This window comes from Gossypium raimondii, chromosome 10 (assembly GCF_025698545.1).
Source record: "Gossypium raimondii isolate GPD5lz chromosome 10, ASM2569854v1, whole genome shotgun sequence".
NCBI classification, from domain to species: domain Eukaryota; kingdom Viridiplantae; phylum Streptophyta; class Magnoliopsida; order Malvales; family Malvaceae; genus Gossypium; species Gossypium raimondii.
Window position 1 is genome coordinate 61,031,555 of NC_068574.1, and position 20,714 is coordinate 61,052,268.

A 20,714-nucleotide genomic window follows, 5' to 3' on the forward strand; every position below is an offset into this window, starting at 1 on the left:
AAGATTGGACTAAGTGTCCTACACCTCATTCGGCCTTTGACGCTGACATACCCAATGTGTGTGTGTTTTTTTAATATTTACATTATAATATATTATTTTTACTACATAATATGTTAATAATTATAAAAAATAATATAAATTAAAAATAAATCAGGTCGAGGTTAAGTTAAGCATATTGAATCTTGAATATCCAAATTTTAAATGGGTTAATATTTATTCAAATGCTCGGAGTGTGCTTTAAATTTGCACAAATAGCTTGGCTCTTGGACAAGCGTAAGATAGAAGTCATATTTCATCAAAATCTATAAAAAAGAAAATTGACTTTTTTTTTATGTCAGCATTGTGTTTCATCAAAATATAGAAATGACCCAAAATAGACCAATTGAATCTTAGCTCAATTGGCATCAATATTGTTATCGATACATGAGAATATGAATTCAAGTGTGTTGAAGTACATTATCTTTTTATTTAAAAGTTGGAGAGAGGGTACCAATAATTCTAAGTATTGTATCAAAAAACAAAGATTAAAACTCATATGAATGGAAGTAAATAAAAAAAATCCAAGACAGACGTGTGATGGCCAACTATGGTCAAATTCTATAGAAAGCCCTTGTACCATGCATTTTCAGCAAATTTAACCTCTCATCATTTCTAATACCTTTATTTATCAAAATAAATATTTCCAATCCTAAAATCATTTTATTTTCCTTCAATTTTGTCAAATAGTTAAATATTAATGGGTTTTATTTATTTTTTAGACATTTGTATTATACATTCTTTTGTCTTTTTACATATGCAAAAACTTTATCTAATTGTACAAAAATGTCAAGTTATCATATGTTTTAAAAGATATATTATTTGAGAGAATTTTTCAAAATTAAAAACACATGTTCAAAATGTAAAGAGGGTAAATATGATTGAATCATAGTAGTAGGATTAAATCTGCCAAAATATGCATAGTACAAGGACCTTTTTTTAGAATTTTACCTTTATTTATCTTCCCTTTGGGACTGGATAGGTCACTTTCAATAATTAGTCTTTTGCAAGCAATAATACAGCTGCAAAAAGCCTTTGAATATTTATCTTCCAAATTGGGGAATCTGAAAGTGCCTGCTCACATGCTAAAAAGTTATCTAGTCAGTTTTCAAGCTCTTTTTTTTTTTTATATAATGATGCAAGACAAAATCAAACCGGTGGTTGAACCGATCAGATCACGAGTTTAATTAAATAAATCGGTTTGTACTAGTTTTGGTCAATCAGTTCAATGTCGTTCTCCAGACCGATACTTAGACCTATTCCTGATCCAACCGGTCCGGTTCAAACAACCTTGGTTGAAGTATACCATCTCATATTTTGAATTCTAAAACTAATTCAGAGCCATATATATGGAAAATAAAATAGATGAAACCTACATTGTTTGGGACTTTTGTGTCTGAGACATAGATATGTGAATATGACCTCTAAAGCTCCTTAAGATACATGGAAGAACTTAAAAAAGACTAATCATTCCAGTGTCGGGTACATACCTAGATCTGACATTCACACCCGGGTCTGAGTAACACAGGTGGGATTTGCAATTTTTATGAGCTTTAGTAAGGAGGGAGAAGAAAGATATCTAGCATCTACCCTGGTTTTCAATTGACAAGATTTAACCATTTCAAAGCTAGTTTCATAACAACTCACCGTGTTAGAAATCGGAATAGGAGAAGAAATATGTCTAGCATCTACCTTGGTTTCCCTAATAATACAATGATTGCAAATTACAAAACAGTAAGCAAATCTAACTAGCTTTACATTGATATTAGAATAATGATTCGATTGGTGGTTCTTCCTGGGAATTGGTTCTCTGCCAAATGTCAAATATCGTAGAATTAAAAACAATTAATGTATTGCCATACCTCATGGTCTTTACACCCTGACCATCATCGGGCATGCATGCTGGCAGGGGATCGACCACCTATCTCGCTGCCAATATCATCTTCTATTTCACTACCATCTAAACAAATGCCATTGTTGTTGACACTAAGCTCAGAACTAGCGTTACTGCTTGTAGCAAGAGGGGAATCGGAGACACTAATATTTCTGCTTCGTGTGGGACCTGATCTCACACTGTACATAGATGATGCTGGAATATTCGTCATTAATGGCCGTAAATTACAAGGAATGCGTCGCCTTATATCCTGGTCAAGACAATGTGAAGTCAGATAAAGATTTAGCCACATCCCCAATCTTCAATCTCTTAGTGTATTGGGATATAACTATTAACTAGAGGATTTCGAATACCTTGTCAACAACATATTTAGATTATTGTACTCCCATGTAATAGATCAAGATTTAAGCAAACTAAAAGATATGCCTCAGAAAATTTTAGGAGATACTTACCATATGCCTTATAGCCATATCGAGTGACTTCTTTGAAAGTGTTCTTCCAAAGCCTGAACTGTCTGGTGATGAAGACTTCACTGACAAGTTACCGTGAGGAGAATGTTTATCATCTTGCTTGGGAGGTACCAGTTTCCGCATGTTTATTACCCTCTCAACCATTTTATTTCCAATTACAACAGGGCTCACGTTGTCACTGACTTTCGAATATCCACGACTTATTGCAGGAACAGAGCACCCACTAACATGCAGCATAGAACCATTAGGGAGACGTCCTCTTGAAGGAGAGCATGATTGTCGTCTTGGTCTACCAGCAGGAGCTGGTTCAACAGAAGAAGATCGAGAACTTGGTGCTCCAGGCCTGCCTCTTGTCGCTGAAAGTGGTCTATCAGGTAGTGTTGTTCTTAAATTTGGTGGAGCGTCATGTGAGAAACCAGGCATCTCAGAAGGCTTCCATGGCCTAGACTTTACCACCGGAGAGGCACCACCACGTGATGGTACAGGATTTCTGGACGCTGAAGGAGTTGGCTTTGTAACTGACGGAGATGATTTGATTGGAGGAGCAGATACATTAGCAGCACTTGATGGACGACGAGTTGGTGTGGCTGCTCTTGATACAGGTTTGGATGAAGGTATAGAAGGTCTTGCAGGTGGTGTTGAAGACCTTGCTGTGGACCTTGTCGGTGTGGCAGATCTTGCAGAAACTGTGGGTTTAGTAGAAGATGCACTTTTGGCGGCAGAAACTGTGGGCTTAGTCGTGTGCACTACAGGTTTTGTTGCAGACTTAGTTGCCGATATTGCAGGCTTTGCTGCAGATGTTACAGGCTTAGCTGCAGAACTGGAGGATCTTGTTGATGTCAATGTGGCCCGAGATGTAGGCGTTGATGATCTTGTAGGTTTAGAAGCTCCAGTCAATGTAGGGCGCCCAGTGGGTGTTGCAGGTCTTGAACCTGGACCCCCTGATGATGAAGGCCTGCGAATCCCTGTAGAATTCAACCCAGAGGACAAAGCAGGTTGCTTTGGTGATAAGTTGCTCCTGGCAGCAGACTCTGGCTGGGGATTTGCAAGCTATAAACAAAATGAACAAATATCTATTGCCAATAAGTTCATGAACCTGATAACCATAACATTTAAAGGTCCAAAAAACTAAACAAAACCATAGAAATAACCTTGGAAATTTTTGAAAACAAAAATATATCTGAGAATATAGATCATCCATAATATTTTAACGGGCACACAAAGTTTTAAAACTTCAAAGTATTTTCTAAATTTGGGGATCAATGATTTTGAAGCCAAGTTGGAAACATACATAGAGGAAAATTAATGAGTTCCAAGATAACAGGCAGTCATCCATGTTGATTCCTACTTAAAAAAGGCTCTTTAGTTAATATTGTTACAAAAACAGTCTCTTCAGTTTTGCTGATTCTTGACAACACTAATCAAAGTTTTGTTCAAACAAGGACTAGGAGGAAATCCATTTAATAAATGTGGAACGGAATAAATTCCTGTTTCCAGCAATTACCATATCATATTCTTAAATAATCCAAACTTTTCAAAAGGTGTGCAATCCATATTATAGCATTAAGAAAACTTTTCATACCCTAGATTTCAGCACAGTCGGGCTAGCCTTAGGAGCGCCAATCTGACTCATTACAGTCTTTTGTGATTCCAAGGAAGGAAAAAGCGGAGTTCCAGGAGGTGTTAAAAGCCTGAAATAAATATGAGACAGTTCATGTTATAGAGTCATATTAAAAGAAATATTTTTCACTTAACTACTTTCATGTGGGAAAAGGAAAGGATTAGCACAGAGCTCCAGCAAGTGCAAGACCTGAACACTACTTTCAAAAGATTGTGGGAATTCTTCCAAAAATCTCCGTTTAAAAGATTTTGAAATCAGAGCCCGTATTTCAAAATCCTTTACCATTCTTCACATCAAGGAAATGCACATCTTATGATTCACAACATCACGTCGCAGAACATTTCAGGAAGCAAAGAATCAGACCCATGAAATAAGAAAGAACATGCTTACTTTTCAAAAGTTAAAAATTAAGAATTTCACTGAATTTTATTACAATTTACAAGTCCAAAATTTCTGACAGACAAACATTATAACGGGAGTCAGAGTTCCAGTCCTTTTATTGGGGCCATTTCTCTATTTATATCAAACAACTGAATGAAAGTTAAATATCAAAATCACATAAGGAACTATTCTCAAAATTCGTGGCGTTGTTATTGAACATTTGGCTTGTTGCAGGAATCAACTTAATATTTTAAGGCAACTAGTCTAGACTTGTCCGCAAAGAAGCAGCTACAATCTTACAAACTTTCCAAACTCTTTAAGAAAAACAAAGGAAAAGAAAAGATACACCTAAAAGGAATGTAATAGGATTCACAAATAATAATCGGAATCTGATCATACAGCACATAAAAAGGAGATAGAACCATGAGAAATGTAGTTCAACTCAACGCAATTAGCTAGGAAACAGTGGTTTGAGTCCCCATTAGGAGACTGAAACCAATTCATCAAAGGAGACCATAACAAGTCATCATCATCATTATTACTTTACTAACTTTGAAGCAGACAAAACAAAAGCGGCCACCAATACTTTTTGAAAATAAAAATGCCCAAATGGCTACAACTGACCCCAGAGCACATGCTAAAACTGCCCAACACAAACCATCAAATTATTAACTTTCATCAATCACACATGTCATCAATAATTATCATCCTACTGTCTTGTTCTTTTCCTCTCTTTTTTCCTATTGTTTTATTTACCTTTTGGCAAATTTTTAAGTAAATTAACCGAAAACTACCAATAAATGATTCAAAAGAACATTCAAATGAAAACATAATCTAAGCATGACTATGACTTATATAAACCAATATGATAAATAACTAAAATTAAACAAATAACTAAACTCTAAAGCCAATTCCGACATAGCTATTCCGTTATCCAAAAATTTCACTTCTAAATCGAAAGGCGCTTTTTAGATTCTGCTTTCAGCTAAAAGTAATAGCTTAAATTAAAAATAAACAAAAAAAATTACCATTCATAATCATTTTTATCACTTTCAGAATTAAGAAAATCGTCAGCAGCACCTCCCATCTTTCTCGCCGGAGCAGTTGCCGATGCCGAGAGATTAAATATCGGAGAAGTTCCAGGTATAGATCCTAAAAGTTTTTCAAAAAATTACCAAATTAACACAACAACTAAACCTGCAAAATCAAATCACGAAAAAGAAAACCTAATTTTTCAAAAAGAAAATACCTAAAGGAGCATCGAAGTCTTCTGAGCAGTGATTAAGAAAACTACTTTGTTCCTTCTCACGTTTCCGCATCTCGAGAAACAATGCGAGCTCTTCCTCTTTATCTTTCATCATCGAAGCTCGTAACTGTTGCCGTTGTTTCAACGCCGCCGTTTGCATTGCCGTTTCTTGTTGAGCCCTAAAGCTCCGATTCATCTTTCGAGTTCAGAAATTTTACTCTCACGGATCGAAAGGGAGACTTAAACGCAGCGTTTGAAAGAGCTAGAATGAGCTTCACAGCTGAAAAAGTGAAGCGACATGGGAGAGAAGAGGAAATCGACAATGGCGGAAAGTGGCAAAGAAGTGTAAATAAGGAGAAAGAGAGAAGGGTGAAATGGGAAGAAAAAGGGAAATTGTTGAATCACGAGACAGCTGAAAACTAGAGAGCTCTCATTGTTTTGCCTCTCACTTAAAGGCTACGTTTTCAGATTTCTGGTTTTAGGTGGATGGATAATCACGATAATACCCTCTTTTTTAAATATATATAGGTCAAATTATGTAATTAGTCCCTGTACTACGTATAATTTATGGATTTAATCTTATACTCTAATTTGGTGAATTTTAGTATTGTAATTTTGAATCGGGCAATTTTGATCACTTTACTTTTTATTTTAGAAATTTAATCCATATTCTTTAATTTAATCACTTTTAGTCTCTATATTTTTAATTTTAAATTTTCAACCCTAACTCAAATGATAGCCATTAATTCAATTAACTCAAATAAACGTGCTTTTTCTATAATAATTATGTTAAAATAGCAAACCGACATGGTATTACAACGTGATAATATGGTTACGGTATAATATTTTAAAAATAATAGAATTTAACTTAACAAATTTAATAATTATCGTTTGGTCAAAACTAAAATTTCAAAACTTAAAAAGTAAAGGACTAAAATTATCAAATTTAAGTATAAGGACTAAATTCATAACCTCTACAAAATATAATGTCTAATAGCAAAATTTGACCATGTATATTTGTTGGAGAAATAGATTTTCCTTTTGTACTTCTGCATTTACGTCCTTGGAATTGTTTAAGTATTGTTTAAATAACCCTTTTTTTAAATAGAAAGGTCCATTGATCTTAGATTGGGACAATCTAGATCTACTCAAGTTGTTTTATTTTATTTTATTTTATTTTATAATTTGAGTTAATTCATATTTAGATTATTTCCGATTTAAGTTGTTTTGAGTTTAAGTGTTGAGTTTTCTAAATTAAGTGATAATATATAGGGATCATTTTGATTTCTTGTCATTTTGGATTTTAATTTGAGTTATTTTAAGTTCGGATTATTTTTAGTTCAAATCAACTTTAGTTTCAGGTCATTTTAAGATCGGGTTAGACAATTTTAAATTGTTAATTGTTTTTTATAATCAAATCGAATCAAATTTAGATTAGAGTAGATCAAATTAGGCTTTTGAATTTAGATAAGAATTTATTGTTTAAATGAAGGTTGTTTGAACCGAATTGGATCGGCCGGTCAAACAGAAATCGGCCGGGATGTCGATCTGAAGAAGTGTATTAATTCGATTAACTCGAGAATTGCTACAGGCCGGTTTTAATGATCTATTTAATTGAATTAAACGGATCAATAGAACTTACTGAACTGGTAAAATAATGATCTCACTGATTGGATCTCTGGTTCGGTTTTGAAAACATTGATTTTAATAACTTAACATTTATTTTATTTTTTTATTTCATATTTTACATTTTATTTTATTAATATCAGGGGATGCTTGAAAGATTGATTCATAGACAAACAAAGAGAGATTCCTCTAGTCCAAAACGTGGTCGTTTAGCACTTTAAAAAGTTGGAAAAAAAGAAGCTTGGGAATTTATAGGCTTTAAAAGTCCCAATTTTTCCTTCTTCCTTTTTGTTTAATTTCCAAAGGATTCGAAAATGAAAAACGAAGCAAGCAGTAGCAATAGCCAAGAAGAAAGCTTGGTCGTCGATTGCGGCCGCCGCCGAAGCTCTTGCGGTTATTGTAAATCCGCGGGTCGAACCAGTATCTCTCACGGTCTGGTTCTTTTTTTCTTTTCTCGAGATTGAATTTCCCTGGATTTACTTCAATTTTTTATTTCGATATGGTTGACTTAATTTTCATCGATTTAGATATAGATAATAGTTAATTAATTTAATATGTTGGTAGTGATTCTGAACTATTTGAAATATTTGTTGATAATTTCTGATTTTTTTTTTTTATTTTGTGTTTTTTGTTGCAGGTTTATGGGCGCATAGTATTACAGTTAATGATTATCAAGGTTTTTTTTTTTTAATTCGCAGAAATTTTCTGAGCGGATTTTATGCTTTCGAATTTTAGCTGTGAAAATAAAATTTTGATCGTGTGATTTCCGTTATGTTCAAACGAAAAAGAACACGAAAAGTAGAAATGAAGAAGTGAAATATGTGATTAGGCATTAGAAATTTTATCGAATTTTTAGCTGTGGAAATAAAATTTTGATCATGTGATGAAAAAAAAACACGAGAAGTAGGAACGAAGAAGTGGAACATGTGATTAGGCATTAGAAATTTCGGTTATTGCGAAAGAAAAAACTATTATTTTGTTGTTAGGAATGTGTGTAATTAGAGTAATGGGGGCAGTGATCAACTGATCATTAGTATCTTTAGATTTGTTGGTTTACACTGTTTCTTCATTGCTTTTTATTAGATCTTCTTGACCGTGGTTGGAGGAGATCCGGCTGTTTCCTCTATAAACCTGAGATGGAAAGGACATGCTGTCCATCTTATACTATTCGTTTGAAGGCAAGTGATTTTGTTCCTTCTAAGGAGCAACGTCGAGTTTATAGACGAATGCAGAGGTATAGTCATACTCATACCTTGTTTTTGTCTCAGTTTCTAATTGCGAATATCTAATTTTGATGCCTTTTTGTGTCATACGGTAGTAAGTTTTTTTTAGTTGGACTGCTAAAGGAACATGCTTTTGTATTCTAAAATAAGCTCTTCTAGTTGAGCCGATTAACCATCATATGCCTAACGACCAAAAGGATTTCTGAATATGGACATATATTTCAACGTTCATTGGTTACATTCTTTTGGAATGCGTAGATCCTGAGTTCTGACAGTAGCGCGTGTGCGTAGGTTTTTGGATGGCACACTTGAGGTGGGGAAACCAATGGAACTTGCGGACGATCCAAATGCTTCTAAGCATACAGGCAGCTCTGTCAATGATTTAGTCTCAAGCTTATCAGGGAATGAATCTTTATCTTGTGGCACTAAAAGGGAAAATAAGGCAGAAGAGTTTATGAACCATTTGTCTAACCAAATAGACAAAGTGGTACGTGCATATATTGAAAGTGGTGAATTTCCTTCTGGAATTCAATTGCCAAAAGCTGCAGTGAAAATGGTTTCACATGCCAAAAGAAAGTTATCAGTTCAAGGGTCGGAAGATCTTCTATACTCCAGCAACATTGCCTTCCAGATAGCAGCCACTTTGAGGCGGACACGATCAGCTGAGAGGGATGTCCAACAATTAAGAACATCAAAGCATAGTGCAGAAGAAGTTGATCTGTGCCCCAAATCTATTGCTGAAAAATTGGCAGCCTCTTTAAATCAACTAGCAAATATTCCCGAGTTGTCTATTAGGGCATGCAATGGCCATATTAATTTTTATTCTACTGCAAAATGTGGATCTTCGGGTAAAGATGATCAAGTTGTTTCTTTGCCTGAAGAATCTGAGAGTAGAAGTCAAAGCTCTTCTACAAAGAAGAGCTCTGAACACTGTCAAGGGCAAAAGAGGAAGCTTGAGATTCGTATGAAAAGGTCCACTTTTGATCCGGAAGAGTATGCATTGTTTAAGCGTTATCAAATTAAAGTGCACAATGATACACCAGATCGTGTCACAGAAAGCTCATACAGGAGGTTTCTTGTTGACACTCCCTTATTTTTTGTTTCTCCATCCACTGATGGCATGGTTCCTCCATGTGGCTTCGGCTCATTCCATCAGCAATACATCATTGATGGCAAGCTAGTTGCTGTTGGTGTGGTGGATGTCCTTCCCAGATGCTTGTCAAGTAAGTATTTATTTTGGGATCCTGATTATGCATTTTTATCATTGGGTAAATATTCAGCTTTGCAAGAGATTGATTGGGTGAAAGAGAACCAAGCCCATTGTTCCAGTCTTCAGTATTATTATATGGGCTATTATATACATTCCTGCCGCAAGATGATATATAAAGCAGCATATTACCCATCTGAGCTTCTTTGCCCTCTTCGTTACCAGTAAGTTCTGCCTCCACTGACCATTTGCATTGACTCACACATTTGCTGATTTCTGGATTTTGAATGTGCATTGGTATTGAACTTAAATTTTCTTAAGCAAATATCCTGAAACATGGGGCATCCAGCAATTTTTTAATCATTCCATTTTTCAATATTTTTTACATTTCTTTGCTCTCAACTTCTTATACTCTATTGTGCTTTGTAGTTAGCCTATATGCAAAAATTTCATCTAGCCTTCCCTTTTTGTATATAACTTGGACTTGAAGATCTTATATTTGCATATACTGGTGGTGGTATTTGAAGTCTTACGAAGCTGGAATAATATTTCCAGGTGGGTTGCATGTCACATAGCGAGGCCGTTGCTTGATAAAAGGAAATATGCGGTCTTATCTGATTTTGCCAGTTTACAAGATGGGGAGTCCTCCCAATCCTGTATTCCTGAAAGTGCCATGGAATTGCAACATGATGAGAATGGACTAGAAGACTCAAATGATGTTCTTATGGGTGAAGATGAACAGATGATTGAGATTGAATCTGAGAGCTCTGATGAAGAATTGGAGCCAGAAACTACTGTCCTGGGATCTGCTGCAATAGATGATGGTGATGTGACTAATGTTTTAGTTGGACTTAGAGGTTCACGACTAAGATACAAGGTAAGTAAATGCTAGGTTCTTTTTATGCTTAGCTTTTATTTATATGCTAACAAGAGGAGATCATAACATTAAGAAAAGGAGCTGGTAATAATCACCCCACAGAGAGTTTGCAGGCTTTTTATGTCTTGATTTCTTTTTCTAGTTCACAAGTGGCTTAAAAGAATTTGATGCAGCTAAACCATACCTCTATGGTTTATGCTATATAACTTACCGGTATATTTAAGAAACTGGGCCTTCAGATCATAAGCTAAATATAAATCTCCTTTAATTGGGTAAAAGTACCATAGAGGCCCCTTACTAGGAGTCAGATTGCATTTTTCCCCTTTACTTAAAAATGGGCAAATTAGTTTCTGTACATTAGATTAAAGAGCAAACTTGTCATTTCTATTAAAAATTTCATCCATTCCAACTGTTAAAAATTAGTGTAGCTAACAAAATAACCAGACAATTACATGTGATGTGCCACATGTACTTCATGCTAACGTGCAGAAACCAGTTTTTAAAAGGAGAAATGGATAGAATTTTTAACAGAAGGATCAGTTTGTTCTTTGATCTAATGTACAGGAACTAATTTGCTCATTTTTAGTAGATAGGACAAAATGCAATCCGACTCATAGTACAAGGGCCTCCATGGTACTTTCACCCCTTTAATTGTCAATTAGTAGCATCTGTTAGGCATTTCTATAATTGTTTTTTATTCTAATTTACTGCTTCTTTGCAAAGGATCTACAACAAGCATTTGGTCCCTCCGAAAGGAATTACTTGGAAACACAATTGCACAGTTACCAGAGAGTGGTGGGTGTAGAGCTGTCCGAGCGAATGGTTTATTCACTTGGCTAGACTTAATTCGATTTGGATGGCTTGAAAAGTTTGGTCTTGAATCAATGTACCTTAAGTCTTCTAAGCTTTACTTGGAGTAGGGGTCACTTCAGTGTAAATCCATTCAGTTAAAGCAGCAAAGATTCCTTAATAGGTACGTCTATCACTCATATACGCATCCGACATGTTCTCTTGGTTTGGCAAATGAAATCAGGTGCTTTCTTTGGTTCAGGAACTCAAATATGCTTATGCTTTTTACTTATAGTGACAATTATATGCCATTAAATAAGATTTGCTTTGCCATTATTGTATTTGCTTTGACATTTAGTATGTATACAATTTGGTCATTTCCCCAACCTTTTTCTTCTTTAGAAGTGGCATATTCTGATTATGTGTTGAAATCAATCAGATCAAATGAAACGCTATATTGCTTTGGTTTTCCATTTTTCAACATAAGTACATGATATGATGCTTCAAGAATTCTACAAATACATGAAATATCCATGTCGGGCATACACCCGTATTAGATAATCATATCTGAATAAGGAACTGCCAAGTATTTCTAGTTAATGTCCTAGGGCTACCTAGTTTTGCATTATGTCATGTTTCACCTTTCCCACATTTCAATGGATGCCAAGCCAGCCACAGTATATATATATATCTGTGTGTGTATTCAAGGTGTATGATAAATTTTCATTGCAAATGAGGGAAAATAAACAAAAGACAAAAGTTATTAATACTGTTGTCTGAAGGGTTTATTTCAGGACAATCTCTAGCTTATTTACAAATGGATGGGTCAATATCAATCAATTATGCATATTGGTGCCTTATTAGGATAGTAGGGCCTAGCCAGATGAATGGGACCCTTTTGTTTCCCATGCCGTATGATATGGACAGTGAAGTTTCTACCCAGTGCTTGTGTGTTGCATCTTAGACATGTTATTTGGATGGCTCTACTTGGTTCAAAAACTCCCAGGTTTTAAAAATTTTAGGTCATTTCGGGTTTGGATTATTTCAGATTTGGGTTGTTTTGAGTTTAGGTCATTCGGCTTGAGGCTTGAGTTTTTGGATTGAGCCATAACAGGTTTGGGTTATTTCATGTTTTAGTTGCTTCAAGTTCGGGTCATTTAAAGTTACTTATTGACTAATTTTGGGTTCAGGTTGCTTAATGTTTGGATTGCTTCAAGTTTAGGTCAATTTTGAATTTAAGGTAAATTTGAGTTCAAGTTATTGAGTTTTCATGGTCAAATCGAGTTGGATCAAATTCGGGTTGATCATTCATGTTTCCCGATTCAGATCAAGATTAACATGCTAGGCGTTAAATGGATTCATAGGAACTGAGTTCAAATTGACCCAACTCAAATTTACAATTCATTGCCAATCAAACAAATCCGAAATGTACTCCAAAGGTCAGATTACTTGTCAAATTTGAAGGTAGGTGTAATATTTGAGAGGTTTTAAGTAAAAATATTTAATTTAAAAATGGACTTAGATAAAAAAATTTTAAACTTATTTAAGATATATTAAGTTGTTTATATTTAAAAAATTAATAAAAGAAATTTATAATGGTAATAATATATTTAAATATAAAATAAAATAATCTTTTGAAACTTTTATCAATCAGACTTAGATGGGTTTAAGTTGGATATTTACAAATATGTACAGGTTTTGATTAATTTGATATTCATATTTTAGATTGAGCCGAGTTTAAGTAATTATGTATGATATTAATATTATATATCAATCCAACTCGAGTCTAATAATTTTAATCCACAACCAAAACCAGGTTTCTTTCTATATTTCCTACCATTCAAGGACGAATTTTCCTTTCTACGTCGGGTTCTTCATGGGAAGTTTCCTATAACAAAAATATCCATGAAAATGACATCAACAAGTACATCCATATAAACCATGAAATTTGAAATATGGTATCGCTAAAGCTCTACACATTTTTACCCCACAAATGATATCCACTAGTGGTTGAATAATTGAGCTAAATCAGGTTTAAATCGGAGTCAAGCACAATATTAATATATTTTCTCGATATAAAATATGGATTTAAAATTTTGTTCAACTTTATTTATATTTACAAGTAGCTAACTTAAGACAATTTGGATTAGTCCATATTTGTTTTTAATTTTTTAAAATGTTTATATTTTTAATTTAATATTTGATTATATATATTATTTATTATAATTACATATATGGATATCTTAATATTTTTAATTTTTACATTATAATGTTATATTGTTATAGATTTAATTTTTGTGTTATAAATTACATAATATATAAATATAATATAATATATCAGAAAATTAAAAAACATGTCAAGGCCTTGATTGTTTAAGCCCAAGCATGTTTCATATTTTAAATGGGCCAAATTGTTTTTACTTAAGCCCATTTTTTGGGTTAAATATTTTTTACCAAAATCCTTTCAAGTTTTCGGTTGCCTTTCAGGTTTGGGCAAATAACGTAACCATGAATAACTCTAAATATTGTACATCACTATAAACTTAATTTTTATATGTTAAAAACGAGCTTAAAACCAACCACTTTCATACACCAATGAATCCATAATTATGTATTAAGTTGTTGATTGTAACAATAATGAAAGATGCACAACATTTTTTTAAAAGGAAATTCTTATTTTTATTTGTGAAAAAGAAAAGACAAAAAAAAAAAAAAACACCCACTCCAATTTGACAACCCGTTTCACTATTAATATATTAATAAAATATGTTTATTATTTAAGTCTTCGTCGATTGAGCTTTAATTTGATTGGCATCGATGTTGGTTTCAATGCAGGAAGAAGTAGGTTCGAGTGTGTTGAAATGTATTATCCTCCTATTTAAGAGTTGGGGAGGGGCTATGGGTAATTCTAAGCATTGTTTCAAAAATAACAAATATAATAAGAACTTACAATAAAATTAATGTTAAAAAAAATCATATTCATATTCAGCGAAACTAGCTTGCTTGAGATGAAAATTTTCTTATTCAAATATAGATTAAATCGGATTAATCATTCCATCAACCTATAAACAAATCTATTTTCACGAACATTTATTTAGGAAAAAAAAAAGACAAATGTCATACAAATAAGTCACTTAAAGTTTTTTTTTCATTCTTTTACAATACATACTATATATTAAGTGTTTTTTATTTTTTGAAATGGCCATATCCCTAATATAGAAAGCCATATGAGATCAACTGTTAAAGCTAGCAATGAAGCTAATAGGACCCTTGCCAGTGTAAGCAGCCTGAATGCCAAAGATGAGGAAAGCAATCATGGCAAGCCTAGAATGCTTGATTTCAGCCAACTTGAGGTTATCAATTTTCTCAGGGTCAGAAGCCAAGCCAAGTGGGTCAAAATAGCCACCAGGGTATAGCCTTTTCTCAGGGTCAAGCTCAGCATTCCGTTGGAACTCAATGTAACCAATCACCAATACCTCAATCCATATTAATGTGGTCAATGAGAATGGAAGTGGTTGCCCTAAGTATGATGCTCCTTCCACCAACTCTACCTGAAAAGAGAAAACATAAAAAGGGTTAATTCCATTGGACGTCCTTCAATTATTGTCTGGATTTTAAATTGGTTCTTAAAATTTAGAATATTTTAATTGAGTCCTCAAAGTGTTAGTATTGTATCTATCGAACCTTTCCATCAGCAACGAGTATCTAGTGCATTAGTAAGACACATTGCACTCCCAAAGGAAAACATAATTTTGAACCTTGGAAACAGAATTATTGGAAGGGACAACCACAAATCCCCAAAATGATTAGCTTTCGTGGATTGTAAAATAGATATGGAGGAAACCTTAGTTATACCAAAAAATCAAGTCTTTTCATCAACCTAACTTTCAATTTAGATGTTAAATACCAGCTTAAATTAAACCTATTCAAGGGTCAAGCTAAATGTTAAATTCTAATTCAGATTAGACTTATTTAAGGGTCAGGCTAACTACCCAAGCCTGAAAGTCTGTCTGAAATTTGGTAGGGTTTGAGTAAAAATATTAGATTCTAAAAATAGGATATTAGACTCGTTTAAAATACGGGTTCAACTCAAGCATTCAATGCCAGAGCCCAGCTCGACTCATTTTTCGAAACTTGTAGTAAATCATATTATGTAATTTATAACACATAAAAAAATATATATATAATAATATATAATCCTATAATGTAAACATTAAAAAATGTTAAATTGTATTTTAATAAATGAAACAAAAATTATATAAATATTTTTCAAAAAATTAAAAATAATATGGATGGATTTAGAATGAGTTTAAGTTAACCATTTGCAAATATGGACAAGATTGTGTAAAATTTTAAGCCCATATTTCAGGCCAAGCTTGGGTAAACATAAAGTGTATTAACATTATACTTAAGCCTAGCCCAATCCATAAACAGATAGTTTAAATCTGACATGAAACATATTTAAAATATGTGAATCAAATTCTAACCATGTGTATTATCACATGAATAACTTGAATATGACACGTTAAAAGAAATAGTCAGTGCCAACAAAAGTGCTATTTCTTTCTTTTTTTAACACATTAGATCTACAATGTCCACACGATAGGTATAGACAAGATTGCAATTTGATCTCATATGTTTCAAATATGCTCCACATCAAATTTGAGCTGACATTTAACGTTCAAGACAATGAATAAAAGACTTGACCAATACAATGCTAATACTTTGAGAATTCGATTAAAACGTTTTAAAGTTTAGCAACCAATTTAAATCTTAAATCGAAAATGTTTGCTACAGTTAACCCAAAACATGAATTAAGTAAATTCCATGGCCTACAAGGAACAAAAAATCAGCATTTAAATGATAATAACAAAAGAAGTTTGTTCATCTTTCATAATGCCATGGATATCAACATCAGCATTTGTCAATTATCAGCCAATGCAGCCATAAATTTCGTTTGGATCATATGAAGACACGATTGCATTGAGAAAAAGAAGAAAATGGGTTGTGGAAAACAGCCATTGTTTGTAATTTTCAAATGGTCCCTAGATCAAATTTTGCTTTTATGAATGAAAGGGAAACCAACCCATTTTATATCCCTCCAAAGGACAGAATTTTTTTATACATCTATCATTTTCCTCCACTCATTTTTTTTTAGTTTCCTCCCTAAACAACAATAATTTTACATGTTTAATTGAATTTTTATTAAAAAAATTAAAGGGTTTAATTAAATTTTATTAAAAATAGAGGTTTAATGAATTTTTCAAAAATTTAAGAGGATTAATAAAATCTTTTGAAAAACAATTAGATGGTTTAATTAAAATTTTAAAGCTTTTGGAGTTAGAATTTTAAAATTTTGAGAGGCTAATTGAAGTTTTTAAAATTTTTGTTCTACAGATAAAAATATAATAATAATAATAATAATACTTTGATTATAAAAAAACTATTAGTAAAATTATTGATAAAATAAAACCCACTAAATTTAAGCCAATCACATGTCAAACCCTAATATATTATTCCAAATAATAGACAATATATATTGAAAAATATATATATAAAAAGAAATTAGGTGAGAGAATTTTAAAATTCAAATAGCACTTCACAAATTTCAAATATTTACATTAAAGATTTAATAATGAAAATTAATTGATACTTATACGTCAGAATAATGTACACATGACATGTTATTTTGTCAGTCAGAGTAGGCAGGGCCTCCCAAAAATTGAAAATTTGCATTTCCCCCTTTAAAATGTATAAAATTATAAATTAGTAATGATAAAATTTCACTTTGATCCCAAAAAATGATAACATTTTAATTTAGTTCTTTAAAAACTTATAAAGATATTAGCTAATATAATAGTAAAATTGTATTTTAACTCTTATCAAAATTTTATTACTTAATTCCGATTCCAAAATAATTTTTCTAATAAATTACGTTTTTAATAAAAAAAAATCAGTTTACTCTTCACTAATTTATTATTTTTTAAGTAAAAAAATGCAATCTGATTATGCAATGTAACACATAAAAAATTACATGCAAATGCAAGAACTTCTAAAACGACATACCTTCCCTGCGTCTTGCCATGCAACGCCGGTGAGTGCCTCAACGGCAATAGCACCAAGCGTACCCAACATTGCCCATCTCCCATGAATCAACTCACACTCTCTAAACCTTTGAATCCCAAAAACCTCCGTGTACGGCTGAAACGGCGTCGGTTTCAGCTCCGCAGTCTCGCTAATCACCCCTATAATATCACCGGCCACATTCTTGGCCAAGTTCTGGTCCAACGAGTCCAAATCGTACTGTAAGTATTCAGCCGGTTTAGCAAACCCGAAAGGATCGAACCCACGGTCTCCGATCATTGTACCGTCGAGCCATTCCGGTGGGTTTGCGCCGGGGAACCAAACAAGGCGGTCGGATGGCCTTTTAGGGGCAGCTTTTTTTGGTGGTGGTGGTGCTTTCTTGGTTCCAAAGCCGAACCTAGCTTGGATTCTACCGGAGCTTGGGTTAGAGGTTTGGATACGGGTACCGAAAAAATGTGACACGGTGGCAGCTGTGGTGGTTGCCATGGCTGAGGAGTAGGCAGTGGTGGTGGTTGAGTTGCTTTGGAGGATATTGAGTACACGTATGCCAAGTTTTTACGGTATATATTATGTGTTATGAAAAATGTCTAGTTAATTATGGCCATTTGTTTTGTTTTTGGTTAAAATATGCTCCAAGTCCTTTTTGTATATTTAGAATTTAGTCCTTTACTTTTTAAATTGGTTAAAATATGATCCAAGTCTCTATATTCATATATTTGGAAATTTTCCATCTACTTTTTAATTTAAAATCAAGTCCAATTGTCAACACCTTAATATTAATTTTGTTAAATTCATTGGCCTGACCTTTTGAAGTAAAAATTTCTCATTTAGTAGTCATGTAGCAAAAAAAAACGTAATGTACTTAGAGTTAACGAGAAAAAATTTAACGGTATTAACAATTGCACTGAAATTTTATAAAAGTAGTAGGACTAAATTTCTAATATATAAATAAAACAAGGACTTGGAGCATATTTTAACATTTGTGTTTTTACTCAATTTTTGTTGTTGTTCCTACAATTTTAGTTTCAGTTAAATTATTATTTTAATTTCTCTTCTATGTAAAATTATGTATTTAATTTCTATTAACATATTTTAGTCTTTACTTTTATAATGTTGTTAGTTAATACAAATTGTTAAACCATTAATAATTCGAATAAAATAGCGATATGAAATAAATAAATAAATAAAAATTTTAACCATTAGGTTAACATGTAAATTTATTGATTTGGTAAAGTTAATTTGGCTGTTTTTCTAAATCACATCACCGTTTTACCTCGAATAGTTAACTGTATCAACAATTTAACTAACTAATAACATTATGAAATAGAAAAACCAAACTATGTTAAATTAAAATATAAGGATTAAATTATAAAAATTACCATAATACAGGGACCAAAATATAATTTGACCTTTAGTGTTTTTTTTTTTTTATCAATTTGATGAGACTGAGAATTTTAGGGCTCTTATTTCTGGCTTATCCATCAATGGGTGAGGTTGGATATGGTTTCATGGCTTCTTCACCTTATTATTTTGTGGGGTCTTATGGAATTTTTTTTCTATCATTTTCCAGCACAGGTTTCTAGGATTCCTTTTAACCAAACAAATAATTAGGTTGTTTTATAATGAGAAAGAAAAAAAAAATTGGGTGCTATATTGAAGAAAATAAATAAATTGGTCAAAATATCTTCATCCAATTACTCAATGGGAAAGATGTTACAACATCAAGTGGACAAGATTTATATGGGCAGATTTAACTAAGATTTTAAGAGAATATTTTCCCATATAAATTATATTTACTTAAATTGAAATATATATATATTTAGTTGATTTGAGTTCGATTTGTTTGGAGTTCAGGTTACTTGAATTTAGTTCATTTTAAAATTGAACCATTTGAATTTTATGGGAAATCATAATTCTTTTACGGGCGAGAATTAAATTATAATTTTTTTGTGTAGTTAAAGTGGAATTTTATCTTGTATTAACTTATAATTTCATTGTTTTTGAAGAGATTAAATATAAACCTTTTTTTATTTTACAGGTCAAAGTGAAATTTTATCATGTATTAATTTTTAATTTTATAATTTATAAAGGGATTAAAAAGCAATATTCTAATTTTGGGAGACCAACGCTTCTACCTCCCCTCTCTATAGATTTGCCTCTATGGATAAGGCAATTTAAGGATCAGCTCAAATCATTTCAAAGTATTGGTGCTTTTGAGTTGGAATAATTTTGAATTATTAATTTTATATAGTCAAATCAGATTAGTTTAAATATATATTCGGATTAATCAAGTCGAATTTTCGGATTCGAGATAAAACGAAGAGTAATACCATATATATAGGCTTAGGATGGGTTTGGATGGCCGATTGGGTGCGGTGCGTTTAGTTTACTTTTTGTCTCACGCTACAGTATCTAATCTCACCGCCACCGCTATTTTTACACCAACCGCAGGTAAACGCACCGCCCCGCCCATCCAAACTCAACCTTAGTTTGGATGCTAACAAATGAGGAACATGCAACCTAATCATGCATGTTGTATACTTCGCCAGTCTCTGTTTGTGTTGATAAAAGGAAGAATGTATAGTTTGAGTTAATTTTCTTCTACGAAGGACGAAACAGATAGCTATTGCTTGAGTGAATGCTTGCGTTAACTTTTCAAAGCTTTATTAGTTTATTGCTTTTGTTGGTGTGTAATGGCGACAAAGTTGATACTATGGTTCAATTCTTCAGCTGCTGCACTATGACTTCAACCAGTCGCATTACATAATTCGAGAATTCGAACCTTAATCATTAAGTGTCAACAATTCAAATTCGTATAATTCGATCCCAATTTGATTTAAACCTAAATTCATCCGAAGTTAAAATGATCTAAACTCAAAATAAGTCAATTTCATTATAACTTTTAAAAAAGAAATTGAATCCCAAACCTAAATAACCCAAATTCAAATAACTTAAACACTAAATTTAAGTTTTAATATGACCTAAAACTAAACCCAGCTAATGGGATGACAGAGTTATTTAAATCCGTGCACAATATTATAACATAATAAGCTTGTTTTTTTAATTACAACAACAGGGCAAAGCTCGAACAATCAATGTAATTACTGCGACTCGAACCCAAACCATATCTGGGGCAGTGAACATTCTTAACTATCAAACCATCACTGATAACATAATAAGCTTTAATAAGCTGTGATTAGTCCATTATTATTATTATTATTTTAAGATAGTGATTAGTCCATTATATATGCATTGATCAG

The 20,714-nt window shown here is 32.7% G+C and overlaps 3 protein-coding genes across 4 annotated transcripts; 1 reads left to right on the forward strand and 2 right to left on the reverse strand.

The window, feature by feature from the left end:
• Window positions 1-1,612: 1,612 nt before the first annotated feature.
• LOC105776300 (uncharacterized) lies at window positions 1,613-6,106 on the reverse strand. Its single transcript, XM_012598873.2, has 5 exons — window positions 5,652-6,106; window positions 5,431-5,554; window positions 3,983-4,091; window positions 2,383-3,450; window positions 1,613-2,180 (listed from the first exon to the last, which is right to left on the reverse strand). The coding sequence occupies exons 1-5, from the start codon at window positions 5,842-5,844 to the stop codon at window positions 1,923-1,925; spliced, it is 1,752 nt and encodes a 583-aa protein (XP_012454327.1). The 5' UTR covers window positions 5,845-6,106; the 3' UTR covers window positions 1,613-1,922.
• A 1,435-nt stretch (window positions 6,107-7,541) lies between these two features.
• LOC105777212 (arginyl-tRNA--protein transferase 2) lies at window positions 7,542-11,756 on the forward strand. 2 transcript variants are annotated; one of them, XM_012600335.2, is made up of 6 exons: window positions 7,542-7,706; window positions 7,912-7,950; window positions 8,358-8,508; window positions 8,789-9,928; window positions 10,260-10,581; window positions 11,305-11,756. In XM_012600335.2, the coding sequence occupies exons 1-6, from the start codon at window positions 7,589-7,591 to the stop codon at window positions 11,419-11,421; spliced, it is 1,887 nt and encodes a 628-aa protein (XP_012455789.1). In that variant the 5' UTR covers window positions 7,542-7,588; the 3' UTR covers window positions 11,422-11,756. The 2 variants fall into 2 exon arrangements, with proteins under 2 accessions (XP_012455789.1, XP_052478236.1); XM_052622276.1 differs by lacking the exon at window positions 8,358-8,508 and having other exon boundaries at window positions 7,609-7,706.
• A 2,679-nt stretch (window positions 11,757-14,435) lies between these two features.
• Window positions 14,436-18,031, reverse strand: LOC105777726 (chlorophyll a-b binding protein CP29.3, chloroplastic). The gene is made up of 2 exons (XM_012601119.2): window positions 17,437-18,031; window positions 14,436-14,921 (listed from the first exon to the last, which is right to left on the reverse strand). The coding sequence occupies exons 1-2, from the start codon at window positions 17,938-17,940 to the stop codon at window positions 14,604-14,606; spliced, it is 822 nt and encodes a 273-aa protein (XP_012456573.1). The 5' UTR covers window positions 17,941-18,031; the 3' UTR covers window positions 14,436-14,603.
• Window positions 18,032-20,714: the final 2,683 nt, after the last annotated feature.